Here is a 19,285-nt window from a genome sequence, read left to right on the forward strand (position 1 = left end):
TTAGGTGCCAGCACGATGTACTCTGCCTTCTGTTCGTAGGGTGCTGGAAGAGATACTCTGGACTGGGTGTTGCTTGACCGGATAGTGATCCTGGTGTTGCCAGTGTCCTCATCTTCATTGGCATCTAAGGGGTCATTTTTGCTGAAGATACTGGGACTCTTGGCAGACAACTGTTGGTGCATTTAGCAGTGCACCCAACACCTCTTCCTTCAGTACCTTGAGGTCTTCTTGGAGCGAAAGAGAAGACAAGACTTAGAGGGGGCTTTGTCATGGTCCGGAACAAGGCACAAGTTGTAGACAGCATGACAGTCCACACACGGGTACTTGATGTGGCACTAAGGGGAGTTTTAGAAGTATGCACATAACTTTACACTTTAACAATGCTTGTTACCCTGCGCCAAAGAACAATTGAGATAGGGGGTTTGGTGGAGACACCCGTCCATCAAGTCATGGAAGATCTGGATCACTAGACATCGGTCTTTGGAGAGTGTCTGCTGACGAACACACAAGGATTCTTACAGATAAATCTGTTCCGAATTCTTATCACGTGTGCCCAACAAACATTTGGAACAAGTTGAAACTCTGAGCCCTTTCGATGTATGTGCAAACCTGCTGGCCAAAAATACATTTTTAAAAATGTCAACATTGGGGGAGGGGAGGGGGGTGGGAGGTGTGGGGGAAAGGTGAGGGGGGGGGGGTCATAACGTATCCCATGACTCGAAAGACTTCTTCAAAGAAAAACAGCAAATACGAGCCGAACACTTGCTGGCAGGATTATGCACAACATGTGTATCTACAGTCACATGTGCTACAAACGTTACTGTTATACTTGGGACTTACCATCCATAAACCAGACAGCGCCACCCTTTATCCCCAAAGTCATTTTTACATGACCTGGACCCAGGAAAAAGTCTTCTGGTGTATCATCTATAAGGCTTCAAAGAGGTTGTAACCATTCTTAATCATTCTCGCCCATACAACAGGATTGCTCCAAACACAGTTGTACTCACTTTGCGCTCTCGCTCCTCCTCTCGCCAAGCAGTCCTCCTCTTGGTGAAGTACGGAAGACGCAGGAAGTCTGTAACTTCACCTTCACCATTCACTAGGGCGCAAAATACTGGGTGGTCCCTGGGTGATGAATACCAGTACGTTATAAAGTATAATGTCATAACAGACAAACTCTTTAGGCCAGTAAATTACAAAAACGTACCTTTCTGGGGAGTATGCCATTCCCAACACTCTGATACCCTTCGCTTGGCTTTCCTCCATGAAATCATCATCTTCTTCAACCTGCTGATCAGGCCGATAGGGGGCAACCTTGAGCCAATTACAGAGTTTACGACTGCAACACTACAAAAAAGAGAAAGAGGGTCACAATGGTTGAATTTCCCTACCTTCACTACAAGACATATGTTCATGTATGAGCACTCCAACTGAAGATGTTATCTTGAGTATAACAACTGGAAACAGTTCCCACACTTGTTTGTCTCAACGACTCTTTCATGCACAGGGAAAATATCTGAATAAGAAAAGGAAGAAAAAAACTAAAACTCATTAATTAAAATAAACTACTTGACAACTATATACCTGCAAAAAGACACCATAACTATTTCCTGGTCAACTTGACCTCAGGGGTGTAGTAGGAAGGGTTCCCCAACTACTCATGTTTCTCAATATCTAGGGTTATATATTTTTTTTAAACATTTTATTATTTTGCTAATCAGTACTGCGCTCTGCAAGTGCATATGGTCCCTGACAACCAGTTCCCCTGTGCCAGAGCTCCTTCCCTAAAACTGTACCACAATTGGCAACTTCAGACCCACCCCCTCAGGCTCTAGTAAATAGTACCCCTGGTACCAAGGGCAGTGGCAGTGAAAAGGGTCCCCTAGGTACCTCTCACCAAGGCCATGTTAGCTACCACTACAGCATGCATGTTCGGGTGCAGTCCGGCAGGCCCAGCGACCTCTAAAACCCTGGGAGGACTGCCTGCCTTCCATAAAGATCAAGAAATTCCCATCCACAGAGGACCTGTCTAAGAAGAAACCAACTTTAAGACCGTAGAGCTCTGCCCTGAGGAACTGCGGAACCGCCTCCGGACCCACCTCTGCACCAGACACCCACTGCCCAAGTCCAAATGGCCCACCGGTCCTGAGAAGGTTCCCTGGCGATTCGGAGCTGGAGTACGCCGATCTCCACCATTGAGTTGCTCTGGGCATCCAATGCTATGTTAGCACTCTGCACCGAGCCGCCCCTGTGCCGCTGAGGGTGTGTGTAAGTTTGGTGCTGCCTTGTGGCCCCCGCATCCCCTGTGCTTACCTTAACCCCCAGAGAGTGGGTTACCAAACCGTTCTACTTACCTGTAAGAAGTACCACTTGGATTGCACCCTTTTTCAATTGGATAACATGGGCACTAGATCCAGAGTTTGACCTCTGCAGCCGGCCGCCCCAGGGCAGCTGGTGGTGCAGTGTTGGTCATTTACCTCAACCTTGTCTGGTACTGATTCTTCATTCAAAAGCTCAATATCGTAAATTGTTTACTTACCTGCATATTACAGATTGTGTTTCATCCCACAGGATAAAATTGTTTTGATTGAAAAATGTACTAAGAATCCACTTTTTACATTGCAAAAAGTATTTAATGGCAAAAAAGTTTCTTTGGTTATATAAAATAAATAAAATAAATGATTGGTCTCCGATTTAGTCATTGAGTGTGTGTAATCATTTCTGGTCTGTGTGTGTGCGCAACAAAAGCTTAGCACTGCCCTCAGATAAGCCTGACTGCTCGCACACACTACCACAAAAGAGAGCATTTGTATTATCTACTTTAGCCTTTGTAAAGGCTCTGGGGATCCACTGGACTCTGTGAAAACCATACCTTACTTTGTTACAGTATATACAGAGCAAACTTCCTACAAGAGGGACCAGTCCAGCAGAAGTCAAAAGGGGGCCTCAGTCCTTGAATCTCTGGAAAAAGGGTGCACCATTGGTAGGCTCAGACTCAGGCAGTCAGGCTCGATGCAGAGCTGTTTTGTCTGGCGGATCGCCTGCGTTGGAGGCTCTCACATTTTAGGTCGACCTGGAGATGGGAATAAAAGAGGACAACAGTGCCACACATGATGCTGGCCTCGGTGATGCAGATGTTCCATGTCGGCAGGTCCGTCTTGGCAGTGTTGGTGTCTGGCCTGGACACTACACAAGCCTTGGCTGCTGCTAGGGATTCAGTACCACAGGTATTGGTGCAGGATGGCTCCTGGCATCTCCAAAATTGTTAGGGAGATGAATCTAACCTCCTGGAGCACAGAGACCTCCTCTTGGGATACTGTTACTTCGGTTGACCTGGGTGTCAGCAGATCTGGGTGCGGGTTGATGCGATCAGTGTCTGCAAGCAAGTGAATCATAAACTGCTGGCTGGTATGCGAAGTGCTGGCTGCCATCTGAGGCTTTTGGAGGATGCACAGCTGCAGGATGAGTCAGGTGTCTGCAATTGTCGAGACAGGACCAAGCAGCGAGGATTTGGCACCAACTCCACAGCTAGTAACAGTTCTTGTATTCTGAGTTTCCGGTGTCAGGGGGCCACCTAAATACTGAATTTAGGGGCGTTAAGGGAAGTGAAGGGGAGTATCCAATGTGCTACTTACCCTTGAGGTCACAACACCTTTATGACCACTTCCTGTGGGAAGTGGGCAAAACACTGTCCCAGAGTTCCTGATTCCACCAAAAACAAGATGGTAGAATCCTTCTTTCATGGAGCACATCAGGTAGCCCACCTTACCTTAGAGGTATGACTAGCTTGGTGGTGCAACACACCTACTGTACAGCTAATTTCCCGCCTGCCCTGGGCCTCAGGGCAGAGGATGGCATTTACCAGGTCTGGGGGAAGCCAGGGTCACATACCTTGTTTGCATGGGGTCAGAAATGTGTCTGTGGTGGGAGGCTGAACAATACCAGTCAGCCAGTACATAGAGGAATAGTAGGTTTCAAGGGGGCACCTCTTAGGTGCCCTCCAGGTGCAAGTCATAATAAATGTAACAGTATAGATGTATTAAGACTAGGTGTTTGATACCAAACACCATAGGTGTTAGTGAAGCCTGCCTGGGGAATTCTTAATGACCAGTTCCCAGTGTATATATAGTTAAGATGGTTTCCCTGTGGAAGGAAAGTGCCCTATTTTGCATGGTTGCCCTCCACGTTTTGCCAAATTTTGATGTACTTTGACTGAGAGTGCCCTGGGTTCCTACCAACCAGGTATCCAGGGCATATGTTCTTTCCCTAAACTGTACTGTTGCAAAACCCAATTTGCAACTCTGGCCACATAAAAGTCTCTTGTAAAAGGTACCAAGGGCACTGTGACCAGGGAAGACGTCTAAGAGCTGCAACATTTATTAAGGAAGGAAGGAAGGAAGGAGACAGACAGACACACACACACACACACACCTGTGTGTTTTGGTGCAGAACAAAGTGTTGAGTAAACATGGCACCTGTATGCCATGCCTACAACCCACTGCCCTGGCATAGGTAAGCCACCCCTCTAGCTGGGTGCACTATACCAGTAGTGAGGGTACAGGTGCATGAGCCCTGTACCCCTAGTGTCTAAGCCAATTCAAGACATTGTAATTGCAGTAATGCCATTAAGAGTATATGGAAAAAGAACAATTGGACAGAATGCAGAACAATGTCATACATTCACCCTAATACAGAGATCTGGGCCTATATCTCTTGTTTTTTTGCTCACCATGCCATTCCAGTTTTGACCCAGCCATATGTAAATCAGTCTTGATCCTGCCCTCCCAATGGGAACAGTCCAGCCCGAACTGCCAGGCCAGGTCCGCCCTGGACTGAAAACAACATCCTAGGACCCGGTTTAAGGCTTTCAGCCCTGATCAGCCAGAATAACTTGACTCCAGTGGTATGGAGAGCACGAGACCCACGTCTGGATGGATTTAACCCAGATATTTTGACTGGGGGAGAATGTTTGCATTGTCAGCATTCCGTCCATCATTTGTTAGCTGTAACACTTTTCGCCCTTAGTGGGATGGCTATGCCCAGACGTGGGTCCCTTGCTCACTGTGCCACTGGATTCAAGCTAGCCTGGCTGAAGAAGGGTGACATACCCTGAAACTGGTCCCAGGATGCTTGTTTCCAGTTCAGGGAGGACCTGGCCTGGCAGTCCGGTCTGGACTGGTCCCATAAGGCACAGGGTCAAGACTGATTTGCATATGGGTGGATCCAAACTGGGGTGGCTTAGTGGGCAAAAGAACTATGGATTGAACCCAGATCTTTTGACTGGGGGAGAATGTTTGCATTGTCAGCATTCCGCCCATCATTTGTTTGCTCTAACATTAAGAGTATATGGTGCTGGGAGTTTGTTATCACGTACTCCACAGCAACATATGGCTTTACTAAACACTGGGAATTGGTATCACACTTCTCAGCACATTAAACCCACATTGATGCCAGCGCAGGATTTAATGAAAAATGCACTCAGAGATGCCGCCCGAAACACAACCTAACTCAAATGTCCTGGCTGAGTGGCTGCTCGCAAACTGCTACCACGAGAAATGTTTCTGGACCCCTGGGTCAAGAGTCTGACGCTCTTGGGGTCCTGAAACAAAGCACATCCTGGGACAAGGTGCCAAGCCTCCTCCCCCAAAATGGGCAGTGTCCACGAAGGGGAAGCTTCAAAGGCTTGCCGCATTTGTGAGCTACCCCAGCCATTTGCTGCTCCCAGCAACTGACCCCCACCGGTTCTGACCTCCACTTTGGGTAGGAGAATCGGCAGGAAAGGAAAATGCTACTTACCAGTATGCATCTGTTCTTGGCATGTAGAGCTGCAGAGTTACACACTGTGCATAGATGGCCACCTAGTGTTGGGCCCGGATGTTTGCAGTTTGTTTTGTTGTAGAAAAGACTTTGGAATTCACAGGATAGGTGACTCCTCCTTTGGATGATACTGCGCATTGGCATCGGCTCCATCCCCAGATTGTTTTTCGCCATTAAGGAAGTGATGGAGCTTTACAAGAAGTAGTGATGTCCATGTGATTTGTATCCAATTAAGATAATACTGGAACAGATAAAGGTAGCCAGGGAGGCGGGTGGGCGTGTGTAACTCTGCAGCTCTACATGCCAAGAACAGATGCATACTGGTAAGTAGCATTTTCTGTTCGAGGCATATGAGCTGCAGATTACACACTGTGCATAGATTGTATAGCAGTACCCACACCTAGCGGCGACAACCAGTATCTGTTGAAGTTGTTTGAAACAGAGTTTTTAGTACAGCCTGGCCCACAGTGGCTTGTTGCTTAGTTTGCACATCTACACAATAATGCTTTGTGAATGTGTGCGGTGTAGACCATGTAGCTGCTTTGCATATATCATCTAGGGGAATGTTCCCTAACAATGCCATTGAAGCCCTTATTTTCCTTGAAGAATGGGCTTTTGGAGGAATTGTTAACGTACGTTTGGCTTTTTGGTAACATATTTGTATGCATTTAATAATCCATCTAGCTATCCCCGATTTTGAAATGGGGTTGCCTTTATGTGGTGGTGAAAAGGACAATTTTTTTTTTTAATTTTCCGAAAAGGTTGTGTCCTTTCGATGTAGTACAGTAATGCTCTTTTGACATCTAAGGTGTGTAGAGCTCTTTCTGGGACTATTTGTGGCTGCGCGAAAAATACGGGCAGTTCAACAGATTGATTTAAATGGAACGGTGAAATGACTTTTGGAAGGAATTTAGGATTAGTGTATAGAACCACTTTGTTATGATGCATTTGCAAAAAGGGGTATTAAATGGTAAATGCTTGTAGTTCACTGACTCTTCTGAGAGAAGTAATAGCTACTAGGAAAGCTACTTTCCAGGTTAGGAATTGCAATTCACATTTGTGCAACGGTTCAGAGGGAGGTCTCATTAACCGTGTAAGAACAACATTTAAGTTCCATATTGGTGAAGGTGGCGTTCTGGGACTGATTATTCTTTTGAGTCCCTCCATGAAAGCTTTTATAGCAGGTACTCTAAAAAGAAATAGATGTGGTCTATTTTGTAAATATGCTGCAATGGCAGCAAGGTGTAGTCTGATAGACGTGTAAGCTAAATTACACTTTTGAAGGTGTAATAGGTATCCTATGATGTGCTGAATAGACACATCTAAAGGATTTATATGGTTGTTTCCACTTAGCTGCATAACATGCTCTAGTAGTGGGACGTCTGGCTTCTTTAATAACGTTCATGCTTTCTGGAGGAAGGTTGAGGAAACCAAACTCTATGACTTCAAGAGCCAGATCGCTAGGTTGAGCTGAGCTGGGTCCGGGTGTCTGATCTCTCCATGGTTCTGGGTTAAGAGGCGTGGAGATAATAGTTTTGGTGTGGTACCACAGATAGTTGCAGCAGCGTGGTGTGCCATGGTTGTCTGGCCCAAGTTGGGGCAACTAGAATGAGTGTTAGGGAATGTTGCTGTAGCTTGCGTACCACTAACGGAAGTAGTGGGAGAGGAGGAAAAGCGTACGCAAATTTTACGGACCAGTTCATCCATATCGCATTGCCCTTGGACAGCGGGTGTGGATATTTGGTGGCGAAGTTTGGGCCTTTTGCGCTTTCGTGGGTGGCGAAGAGGTCTATTTGAGGTTGTCCCCACATTTGAAAGAATGGGTGAAGAACTTGTGGATGAAGTTCCCACTCGTGGATCTGCTGTGTCTGTCGACTTAGGAGATCTGCCATGGTGTTCTGTACTCCTGGAACATGTTGGGCTAAGAGGAAAAGTTTTAGTGGTATAGCCCATCTCCATATCTGCTGCGCTAACAGAGAGCTGCAGAGAGTGTGTCTCCCCTGGTTTGTTTATGTAGTACATGGCTGTCATATTGTCTGTGTGGACTAAGACAGCTTTGCCTGATAATTGTTTTTGGAATGCTTTTAGGGCTAGAAAAACAGCTAGTAACTCCAAGTGGTTGAGGTGGAGTAACTTTTGTTGCGGTGTCCACTTGCCTTGCAAGGTGTGATGTAGTAGGTGAGCTCCCCAGCCGGAGAGCGATGCGTCTGCTGTCAAGATTATCTGAGGAACTGGCTCCAGAAAAACACCGATCTCTCTGGACTGGTTTACTATTCTGGGGAGGTTTGAGATGGGGGGTGATGAAGAGTCTGATGTTTCGATGCCCGTAAACTGAATTGTGTCCTCTTGCCACTGGGCTTGCCTGTAACGTGAACGGACGGGGTGCACTGGACTAAGATACGGGGTATCCCGTGCAACAAATGCTTGAGCCACTATCTGGTTGTATGGGACAAAGTAATTGATGAGATCTGCTCTGTGAGTGCGGTCTGGTACTAATTGATATCTATATATGTAAATTAAGAGTGTCCTGGGTGGGTTTCTTTCTACGGGTGGCGGGTGGGAATGTTTTCTTCTGGGGGTTTGTTCGATTGCTTGGAATCTCCACAAACCTTGAAAAATACAATGTACCTGCTATTGTTGAGCCTGGAAGAGCTCCCATACTCCTGTTTTCCAAGGACTGAGAAATATTATGTGTTGCTGCTCTTACCACTATGCTAATAAAAAGATTTTCCCAAAAAAATCTGAGGAACTGGCTCTAGGAACGGTCAGCCCCTTGAAAGGTTTTTGGTGCTCCACCATTGCAGAAAGCGATGAGTCCGACTGTCTACCAACACTAGGTCTGTTAATTGACCATGAGCCTGGTTCCATTGGCGTGCTAGGCACTCTTGAAGTGGACGCATTTGCAGTCTTGCGTGAGGTACTATAAATATGCAAGGTGCCATCATTCCTATGAGCTGCATGAACACTCAAGCTGGGAGCAAGTGTTGCAGCTTGAATGTTGTTAGGAGAGTTTGGACACTTGTTATCCTGGCTGGAGGGCGATAGGCTAGTGTCAGTTGGGTGTTTATTGCAGCGCCGAGATAATTGTTGTATGTGTGAAGGTTGCATATGTGACTTGGTGTGATTTACTGTGAATCCCAAGTAGTGAAGCAGTTGAATAGTAGCGTGAGCTGTATGAGATGGCTTTTATGAACCAGTCGTCTAGGTATGGGAAGACGTGAATCTGTTGTCTTCTTAAGTGTGCTGCTACTACTGCGACGTCGACGCCTTCGTCAAAGATGTTGTCCGGAATCGGAGCTGAAGATCGAGCCATTGTTCTCCTAGCTCTTCGGTACCGGATAGTCTTTTTGGAGCGGAAAGAGGCACAAGTGGAACAGTCTCTGCCTCTTGCTCCAAGGGAGAGGCAAAGGTTACACACTTCATGAAGGTAGGTGTGGGGAAACTTCGACCCACATTGAGGACACTTTTTAAATGGCGTCCTTTCCATGAGCTGGAGTCGAGGCCTAGTTAGGCCCGAAGGCAGTCGACAATGACCGGAATCGAATCTTCGGTGTTGAAGAGTAGCGTCGACTGGGAAAGCGTTCAAAACTAGTTTTTTGTAAGTTGGTGAGGATTGCGCGCAAAGGAAATCGGTTCCAACACGGAGCGCTGGAAACACATCCTAGCCCGGTGGCGGAAAAAACAATCTAGGGATGGAGCCGATGCCCATGCGCAGTATCATCCAAAGGAGGAGTCACCTATCCCGTGACTTCCAAAGACTTTTCTACAACAAAACAAACTGCAAACATCCGGGTCCAACACTAGGTGGCCATCTACAGTGTGTAATCTGCAGCTCATATGCCTCGAACACCAAGTTACGAGGAGAGTTGTGCCCACCTTTGCCAACCCTACACCTCATGTGGGGGAGGCAAGGTGAAGCACAACTCTCATTCCCTGCCATTTTCCAGATGGGGGGTAGGGGGGATCCAACCAACCAGAGTAAAGCTTATGCCTTCCTCCCACTGGAGAGTGGCATAATAGGGGGGGGGGGTATCAACCCCAAGGAAAGGACCCATTAGTCCTGATATGTACCTACCTGTAACGCCCCAAAATGTAGTATTTAGAGGCAACCTGAACCTTGCTTCCTCAGACAAGAAACAAGAAGAACCGTAGAGCCGTGCTGAAGAAGACATGGACACCAGCCGACTTGGCCCCAGCCCTACCGGCCTATCCCGACCTTTATTTGCTACAGCGGTGTGTCCTGCAGCCAGCAGCCCCCAAGAACCCAGAGAACCTGCCCTGCCTTCCCAAACCAAGACTTTGTCGCCTGTGAGCACCGGATTTGCTCACCCACAGGCTCTGGCTCGGCCAAATCTGCAAGTCTGCAACACTCTGCACCCGACACGCACAGCCTGAGTTAGAGTGGCCCAACACCCAATGACATCAACATGGCAACGGAGGGCAAAACAGCACCCTGCATCCTGCCGCCACTGTGCCGCTGAAAGTGCACCTTTACCCTGAGCCTAACACCAGGAGCTTTGCTCCCACAAGCTTGTGGCCTGCTAATAAGCAGCCACAACCCAGAGGCCTACTATCCCCCATTGGATCACATTGGGCCTCAGCACTCGGCCTCCCTAGTGCCGCTGAGGGTGCTTTGAGAGTGCATCTTTGACCCTGGGGAAACCCTAGTTCTAACCCTAGAACCCCAACTCTCACAACCAAGTACTCACCTATAAACCGATAACTTCATTTCCTCCGCTGGATTGCATTGACTACTTTTCTTTGAAAAATCTTCTAATTGTGGAGTGGGTTTGTATGAAACTTTGAAAAACTGCAAATGTACAAACACTAAATTATTTCCCTTTTCTCTAGGAAATGTCCCAGTGTGATATCTAGGTATATCACACTGAGTAGAAAAAGTAACTGAAAAGTTATTTTGACTGTATACTTACCTGTATACAAACCAATTACATCCAAATGCATTCCAATTTTATTCAACTGCATTATGCCTGCAAAACTATTATTTCACTTACCTGCACCAGGCCTGTGTGTGTACAATAATTGCTTAACACTACCCTCTGATAAAGGTTTGCTGCTCCCCCACACTACCACAAATAGAGAATAAGGTATTATCTACTTTTACCTCTGCCTATCTTTGGGATTCCACTGAACTCTGTGTACACTATACTAGTGTATACAGAGCCATCTTCCTACATTGGTAAACCAACGGTTGAGATTACAACTTTGCATTTGTTGGACTGACCTGGTCTAAACCTGATCACACGACAGAACTCCTAAATTGTCTTTAGAAATTTTGAATTTTTGAATTAACACATCTTTCCAAGTTACTAAAAGCTTTTCAAGGGCCTTGGTTAAGTAGTTTTAGCATTTTTAGAAACTTAAGAACTCACTTTAGTTAGAGGTAAGAGGGGCTAGAATTTTTGTTAGAATGCCTCTTAACAATAGCACAGCTATTTGTGAAAATATAACTAATGACAGAGAATAAAGTTGAGAAGCTCGACCTCACCCCTTATCTCCACTTAGAATTTAGAGAGTTAGGTCTCAATGTAAGCTTAAAAACCATTACCGTGGGGTCCCATCCCTCAAAACAAAAGCTCAAGGAGATGTTGGCAGGGTATGCTCAGGACCACCCTTCAGAGCAAGGTGAAGACCTCTCAAAGGGAGAAGAGAATGGTGGGGATGAGGATAACTTTCAACCCCCCTCACTTCCTAGGGAGAACAGGGCACCTGTGCCCATGACTACAAGAATACAACTCTCAGTACCTAGATACCACACAGGTGGGTCATGTGCTTCGGAGACCCTTGAGGAAAGCCTCAATGAGGAGACCAACATCTTAGTGAGGTTGACCAAAAGATTAGATCAAGAGAACAGAATCCTGGCTCTTGAAAAAGAAAGAGTAGAGATGGGCTTAGCTCTCTTCAATGGTGGCGGCAACTTAATAAATAGAGACAGAGAACAATCTTATGATCCCAAAATCCCCAAAGGAAGTGTCCCCATATTTGAGGAAGGTGATGACATCAATTGGTTCACAGCTTTTGAGAGAGCTTGGGAAAGGAGGAAAGTGAGGAAGTCACACTGGTTGGAGGGGGGGGGGGGGGGCAGGGGGGCACTCTTTTGGGAACTGTTCACGGCTAACTGCAGGGACAGACTCCTGACCCTTACAGGGGCAGATGCTGGATCTTATTACCTCATGAAGAACAGTCTGAGGGCTTTGGACTTCGATTCAGGGGGGCTCCCAAACCCAATCCTGAATTGACTTTGTAGACTACTCATTAAGACACTAGATGGATGGTTAACTGGAAATGTGCATGATTTCAAAGGACTTAACAATCTTTTTATGAAAGAACATATTTTGAGTAATTTCACTAATGAGAAGTTACATCACAATCTGGTAGACGTAGGTCTAATTTCAACGCAAGAATTGGGAAAGAAGGCAGACCACTGGGTGAAGATGAGGCTAACAAAAACAGCCACTGGGTGTGACCAGAAGAAACAGGCTACCAAATCTCCCCAGGGGAAAGGGGGTGAAAACCCCATAGACAAATAAACAGTCTTGCTAAAGGGCCACAAAAACCTGCTTAGGGGAGTGGGTCCCAAAACTCTTTCCAGTCCAATGGTAGGTACAAAGGGAAGAACTTTGATCCCCAGAACACCTGGTGTTTCAACTGTAAGAAGTTGGGACACTTAACTGGAGATGCTATTTGTCCTAGAAAGAAGCCCCCTAGTCCTTCTCCAGTTACTACTGGTGTAGCCAAACTCCGGATGGGATCAACAATGTGCCCAGAGCAAATTAGGGTTGACACTGAAGCAGTTCTAGTAACTGAGATTGAAATTGAATTTCCCACTTTTTGCTGTGTGGTCTCACAACTTAAAATATTTACAATACCACAGGATAAATGGGACTAGGAGAGAAGCCCTGAGGGATACAGGTGCCAGTCGTGATGGTGAGAGAAATACTGGTTTCACCAGAGCAATACCGGATTGGAAAATCTTATCCAGTTACCAACGCTGACGAACAAGTTACCGATATATCTGTAAGAGAATTAAAGGGGCCTTTGGGGGTCCTCCTGTTTAGCCACTGGTTTGACAGCTTACAAAGGAGACAACAAACTCCTCTGCTTTCTGGGACATCTAGGGCCAGTAAAAGTGTTTCGCTAGCTTTTCCCAAGTCTGTTTGGCCAAGACACCCAGCTAGGGGGTTGTCATGAGCCAAAGGGAATATAAACACCCTGTACATTTGAGGTACTACCACTTGGCTAATGGCACCACCAATGGGGTCTCTGGCTTCAGTGTACAGAAGTCCCTCCTCCCAATAGGCTCTGTGGGTACCACTGACATCTCCCTTTTCCTGTTCAGCAACTTGCTGCCTCAGGCTGTTAGGAGTTGGACAGGTCTGCTGTCCAAGGCACAGCTGTTGCCTAATGGTTCCCCTGGGACTAAAAGCTCAACCTAAGAGTCACGTTACATGGGATCAGTTCCCTCTGGGGCTTCCAAGCCCTCTTCCTGGGGAGAGGGTTCCCGAGTCTTTTGCTGTTCAGAAGCTTGTTCCCCAGTCTTCTTACCTTTCCTCTTGGAAGGTAGGGGCATTCTTTCAGTAACAACCCCTTATTTTTCACCTTGCTTTCGGGTCTGTGCTGTTTTCACACACAGGCACACTTTCAGGAGATGTCCAGCATTGCTGCATGGGTTTTCAATTCTACTGCAGCCCATGCTGAGGTCTCCAGGTCATTTCCAAACAGACAAGCAGCTGGAAGCTTTGGAGTGATCACTAACTGTTTCAGGCCTCTAACTCCACCTCCCCCCCCTCCCCTAGTGTAATGGTATTATGACCGTGGCATGGTTAGTAGTAACACTATATGAAAGAGACTATTAGTTATAGATTCCTTATCTTTGAATTTCTCCCAAACGCCAGACTGGATCCAGAGAATTTTTTCTTCAGCAGTACCCTGTGTGTCGGTTGGGTCGGCGTTTGTCACTGGCGCCATGATCGCCAGAATGACGTTGAGGTATCTACTTAAACGCCGCCCCTGCACTCGGACATCTGTTCTTTCTTTTTCCACACCAGCCAGCGCAGATCCAGAGAGAGTGGTACCTCGAGACTTTTTTTGACTGTCTTTTGTCGACATCTATTTCGAGTCGTTCGACTCCTGGTGCACACGGATGTCACACCGGCGGACCGGCTTCAAGCCTTGGATCCTGCCGATGTCGGTGACTGACCCACATCTAGTGTGCTTCGGGTGTCAGGAGCACGACCAAGACCCTAAGTTGTGGTTTGACTGTCAGGCTATGGCCCAGATGTTTTTGCGGGAGCAGTCCCGAAAGCTTTTGGAGGCCCGGCAGTCGGCTCTGCACCGCTCGAGTTCCCGGTGAGGAGGTGGGGGGTTGAGGTGGGGGGTTGGGGGGGGGGGGGGGGGGGGAGGAGCTTCACCACCACTCCTTGTTGAATTCTTTGTCTTCTGGTAAGTTGAAGCACAAAAAAGAAGGCGAAGAAGAGCTGTTGCTCGCACAGCCACCAACCGGAGACCCCTATCCTCCATAGGATAACTCTGGGCCTCAACACTCTGCAAACGGCCATCCTAATGCGTCTGAGGGTGCAACACCACTGCATCACTGACCCTGGGAGACCCCCGAGTCTAACCCCAGAACCTAAACTCCCACAGTCGTTTACTTACCTGCAAACCGATAACCTGTTTTCCCTACATAGGATAACATTGACAATTTCCCCTCCAAAAAACTACTAAGTGTGGAGTTTTGAAAACTAAAGATACTCTTTAAAAATCGTACAAATAACCCAAACGTTTTTTCTCACCTGTTTGCTGGACATGTCCCTGTGATGAATCTAGGCATCCAACACTGAGTGAGAAAAAGTAACGTAAAAGTAACGTACCTGCCATTTGTTGACAAAGCCTATTCATTTCAATGTACAGCTCCAAAAAGTTTTTAAGTGTGGAAATTTGTGTTTTGAAATCTGAAAATATTCTTTACAAATCGCACGTATAACAAATACGCATTTACTCACGTGTTTACAGGAAATGTACCAGTGCTGAATCTTGGGATACAGCACTGAGTTAGAAAAGTAACGTGAAAGTAACTTACCTGCAATTTATTGAAAAAGCCTATTCATTCCAAAGTACTTTATTTGCTAAGTGTTGCATATTACTGCTCCCCTGTAAATCAAACAAAGTACAATTGCTATTGCATTTTCAAACTGCTCTATATCCAGTAACTTATTACTGAAAAGTATTTAATGCTTACCTGTACCAGGCTTGCTTGGTTCTAAAAATAAACAGTATATTTTTATGCAACAACAATTTTCCTAGAGTTCAGTTCTTGTGTGTGTGAATTCATTTACTGACTGTGTACATCAAATGCTTAACACTGTCCTCTGACACGGCCTTAATGCTCGACCAAGCTACCAATATCGGAGAGTAAGCTTCTATCTAACTTTAAACTCTGCTCTGGGGACACTTGGACTCTATACACACTATACCTCATTTTGGTGTAGTTTATATAGAGGAAGTTTCTTACAGTTGAGTTTTGAAAGTGAAAAGTATTTTTATTTAAAAACGTACTAACCTTCTTGCGAAGATCTTGGTCTTAAAATAAAATACATACAAAGCATTTTTTTTTTTTTAAATTGCTGTGGATCTCCTTTTTGAGTTGTGTGTTCATTATTGGTCAATGTTGTGCAATGAATGTCTTACACCCTGCTGTGTTAGGCCTAAGGCTCCTCGCCCACACTTCCACTATTAGAACACTTTGTGTTTTAAATTGAGCCCTGTACACTTTTAGGGAACCCCTGGACTCTGTGCATGGTATTACCACCTAGAGGACATACCATATACAGAGCCAGCTTCCTACATGGCCATTTGGGGTAGAGTTTCAGGATACCTGGTGGCATGATCAACTATAACTAGAATATATTTGTTCCCTGTGGCTGTTGAGTGGGTCCAATATTGTGGACCCAAACCATTTCAAAGCATACCCTAACCACTGGAAGTGGAATTAAGGGGGCCTTCCGGTAGCCTTCTGCCTTGCCACTGGCTTGGCAGGTGAAACAGGACTGACAAAAGTCCTTCAGTTTGCCAGTAGAAATTATTGACTAATCTACTCCGAGTTTTATCGTGACCAAGGGCCCTAGCTAAGGGGATAACATGAGCTAAAGTAAGGAGAAACTCTCTAAACTTCTGAGGTACTGCGACTCTCCTGGATGCACCAGTTTTGGGGCCTCTCTAGGTATTTAAGTCCATCTTCCCAATACACTCCGTGTGTGCCATGGATAGCACCCTTTTCCTGTGCAGCAGCTTGCTGCCCTAGGCTCCCAAGAGTGGGACAAGTTTCTAGTCCCTGGCACAGATCCATCCTAGAGGGTCCCCCTGGATCTAAGAAATCTGCCTGGTAAGACCCAACGTCTTCAGGCTCAGTTATCTAAGTAGTTATGCCCTCTTTCTGAGCAGAGGAGTTCTGACTTGGGATTGGTTCAAAAGCTCAACCCCCAATTTTCTCGCACTTTATCTTGGAGGGCTGGTCCACTCTTCCAGGATTCAGCACCTCTTTTTCACTTTGAGTTCTGCTCCGGTTGTTACAAAACTCCATTCTGAGAATCCTAGCATGGTTGCAGGGTTTCTCCGTTCGACTCCAGCCCAAGGGGAAGTCTCCAGGTCGTTTCCAAGCAGAAACTCTACAGGTATGGTTAGGGACGCGACCACTTCCTTCTTTCCAACTAATCACCCCCCCACCCAGTCCAAAGATACCGTAGCCATGGGATCGACTGTGGTGACACGGTCAGCATTGGTGGCGGCATAGGCCCTTACAATCAGGCACTGATTTGAGTTAACCAGTTGCTGGGTCTCTATAATGACGCTAATCCCAGTATCTCTCAAGGCCTCTACTCTGGATCGACTGATCAATGGAAACTGCAACACAGGCTAAAATCTACCCCTCCCTCAAAGTCAATCGTTGCCTCAGTGGGGTTACTGACATGGTCAAACCTGGGATCCCTTCTAGACATTAGCAACAGCAGGCACTTCTCTTATTTTTACAGCTAGGGTCTCCAGTTTGGTGTTCTAGTGCCTGACAATTGTGACACCAAGCCTACTTGGGATCCTAGTTCTTCTCCAGTTACCCATCCTCAGATTGTTAAGAGACTCTGGGCCCGCCCTCCTGAGCAGGTTTTGGGGGCCTGAAGAAGACTTATTTTTAGGGTTACCCTTGTAGGGTTTTTTTTGGCCTCATTCTTTTGGTCTCCCCCACCAGCGGCAGTCTCGGTCACATTTATTTTGACCCAATGGTCTGCCTTTTTCTACAATTCTTGATAAGAAAGTGGGCCTAGGTCTACCAGGAATTGATGCATTCTCCTGGTGATAATTAAAAAGGTGCCCCTTCATTATCAAATTCAACAACCCTTTAAATTCATATACATTGTTACTTTCTAACCAACCTCCTAGTGTTTTCACTGAGAAATCTACAAAATCCACCCAGGTGTGGCTTAGGTTTTTCTTAGCCTCCCTGAATCTGATCCTACACTCCTCAGTGCTGAATTCAAGCCCTAAATTAGGGTACCCTTCAAGAGGTAATAGAATGTAGCATCTCTCTCATTGAGTGTCAGTAGTCTATCCCTGCACTTTACTGAAAACATTACCCACAGGATAGAAATCCACAGCTTACTCCAGGCTCTTTCAAATGCAATGATTCACTTAGTGATATCATGACCCTCAAAGAATTTAGTGACAATCCGTTTGGGGATTTTGGAATCAACAAAGGCTACATCCCTATTTATTACTTTGCTGACACCAGTAATGGGTCCTAGGGCCATCTCAGCTCTCACTTTTTGTATGGCTCGGAGTTCGGCTTATAAGGATGTCCTCCTGGCCAGTTTCTGAAGATCTGCATCTTCGGTCACTCCCGCATCTGGGATACTACTGGGGCCACTCTCACCAGTGGTCTTGCTATCTGAGGGGTTGTGATGGATTCAGAGTCCCCCTCCTCCTCAACTACCTGGGAATCATAATCCTCTTCACAATTGGGGGAAGTTTTACTTCCATTACCTTGTAATTTTCTGCCAGCAACTGCTGGAGATGGCTCTTAGTGTGTTTAGGACCCATTGCAAGTTAACATGCTTTGCACAGTTCTTTGAGCTGGGTCACTCATAGATGTGCATAGGGGCCAAGGATGAGCTCCTGGGAGGTTGCTGCTCTATCAGTCATGGTTTTTAAAATAGTCGGGGTCTTAATATAAATTTCAAAGTGTTTCAAAGGCCTAACTACTTTACAGACTTTTTAATTTTCTTAACAGTAGGGGACTTGGCCAAGGCCCTAATACTATTTTTAATAAGTTTGAAAAATCCGAAAAATCGATAAAGATTCGAACTAAAGACAAGTTTGGATTTCCTCTTATGAATGCAATTATTAATCAAGTGGTACAACACATGTCAAAGTCTTGTACCCCTCAGCTGAAACACAAATTTAGGAAGCTTGCTCTGTACATGATATGCCACTAGGTGGTTACAGCATGCACAGGGTCTAGGGGTTCCCCAAAAGTCTACAGGACTCAATGTAAAACTCAAAATGCTCTATTAGTGGTAGTCTGGGCGAATAGCCTTAGGCCTAAAACAGAGGAGTGTAAGACATTTATTGCACAACACTGACCAATAATGGACCGACGACTCAAAAAGGAGATCCACACAATTTTGTAAGAATTGGCTTTGTTCATACTTTATTTTAAGAACAATTTCTACGCAATAAGGTAAGCACGTTTTAAAATAAAAATACTTTTCAGTTTAAAAAGTCTACACTGCAATTTCTGAATAGTTCAATTTTATCCTTTGAAGGAAAACAATGCAGTTTAACAGGTAAGCGCAACACTTACAATTCCATGCTTCGGGACCAATGGTCAGCAAGGGTCAGGGGATTACCAAAACTGCACCACCAGCGGCACAGGCCCGGCCACAAAGGTCAAAATCAGAGTTCGTCATAATGCGTTTTTATGCAGACTGGGGGGGAGGGGAGATGGGGGGGCTAAAGCTACACTGCTTGCAGGTAAGTAATTCTGTTGCAGGGCCAAGATTTGGGGGTTAGGTCAAGCGCAGGAGATGGGGCGCCAGTAGGAAAGCACAAGTTACTTACCTTCGGTTATGATATATCTGTTAGAAACATTAGTTAGTTAGATTCCATACCTTAGAATATCCCCGGGCGTCCGACTGGATCCGGAAAGTTTTCGTCAGCAGTACCCCTGTGCGTCAGTAGGCGTCGTCTGCGGCTCCACGTCCATCGTCAGCGGCGTGATCGCCGGGATGACGTCGGAGTACTTAGACGCCACCCTCGCGCAGTGACGTCAGTTCTGTACATAGCTTTTAGCGCCAAGAACGCAGAGCCATGCAAGAAACAGACACTGGTGCAATGAAACTAGGGCAATAACAGGGAAATTCCTTAACCCTAGATCTCGGTTTGCAGAACGGGGAGGATG

At 46.1% G+C, this 19,285-nt stretch overlaps 1 protein-coding gene across 1 annotated transcript in view; it reads right to left on the reverse strand.

Annotated features, from left to right (window-relative positions):
- Nucleotides 1-19,285, reverse strand: part of SUPT6H (SPT6 homolog, histone chaperone and transcription elongation factor) — a 1,180,384-nt gene that overhangs the window by 545,465 nt on the left and 615,634 nt on the right. Inside the window, exons 18-19 of the mRNA XM_078680107.1 lie at nucleotides 1,211-1,350; nucleotides 1,011-1,128 (exon numbers count right to left, since the gene is read on the reverse strand). Coding sequence (XP_078536233.1) covers nucleotides 1,011-1,128; nucleotides 1,211-1,350 — 258 coding nt within the window. The remainder of the gene's footprint in view (nucleotides 1-1,010; nucleotides 1,129-1,210; nucleotides 1,351-19,285) is intronic.

The sequence above is a fragment of the Lissotriton helveticus genome, chromosome 3_1 (assembly GCF_964261635.1).
Source record: "Lissotriton helveticus chromosome 3_1, aLisHel1.1, whole genome shotgun sequence".
NCBI lineage: Eukaryota > Metazoa > Chordata > Amphibia > Caudata > Salamandridae > Lissotriton > Lissotriton helveticus.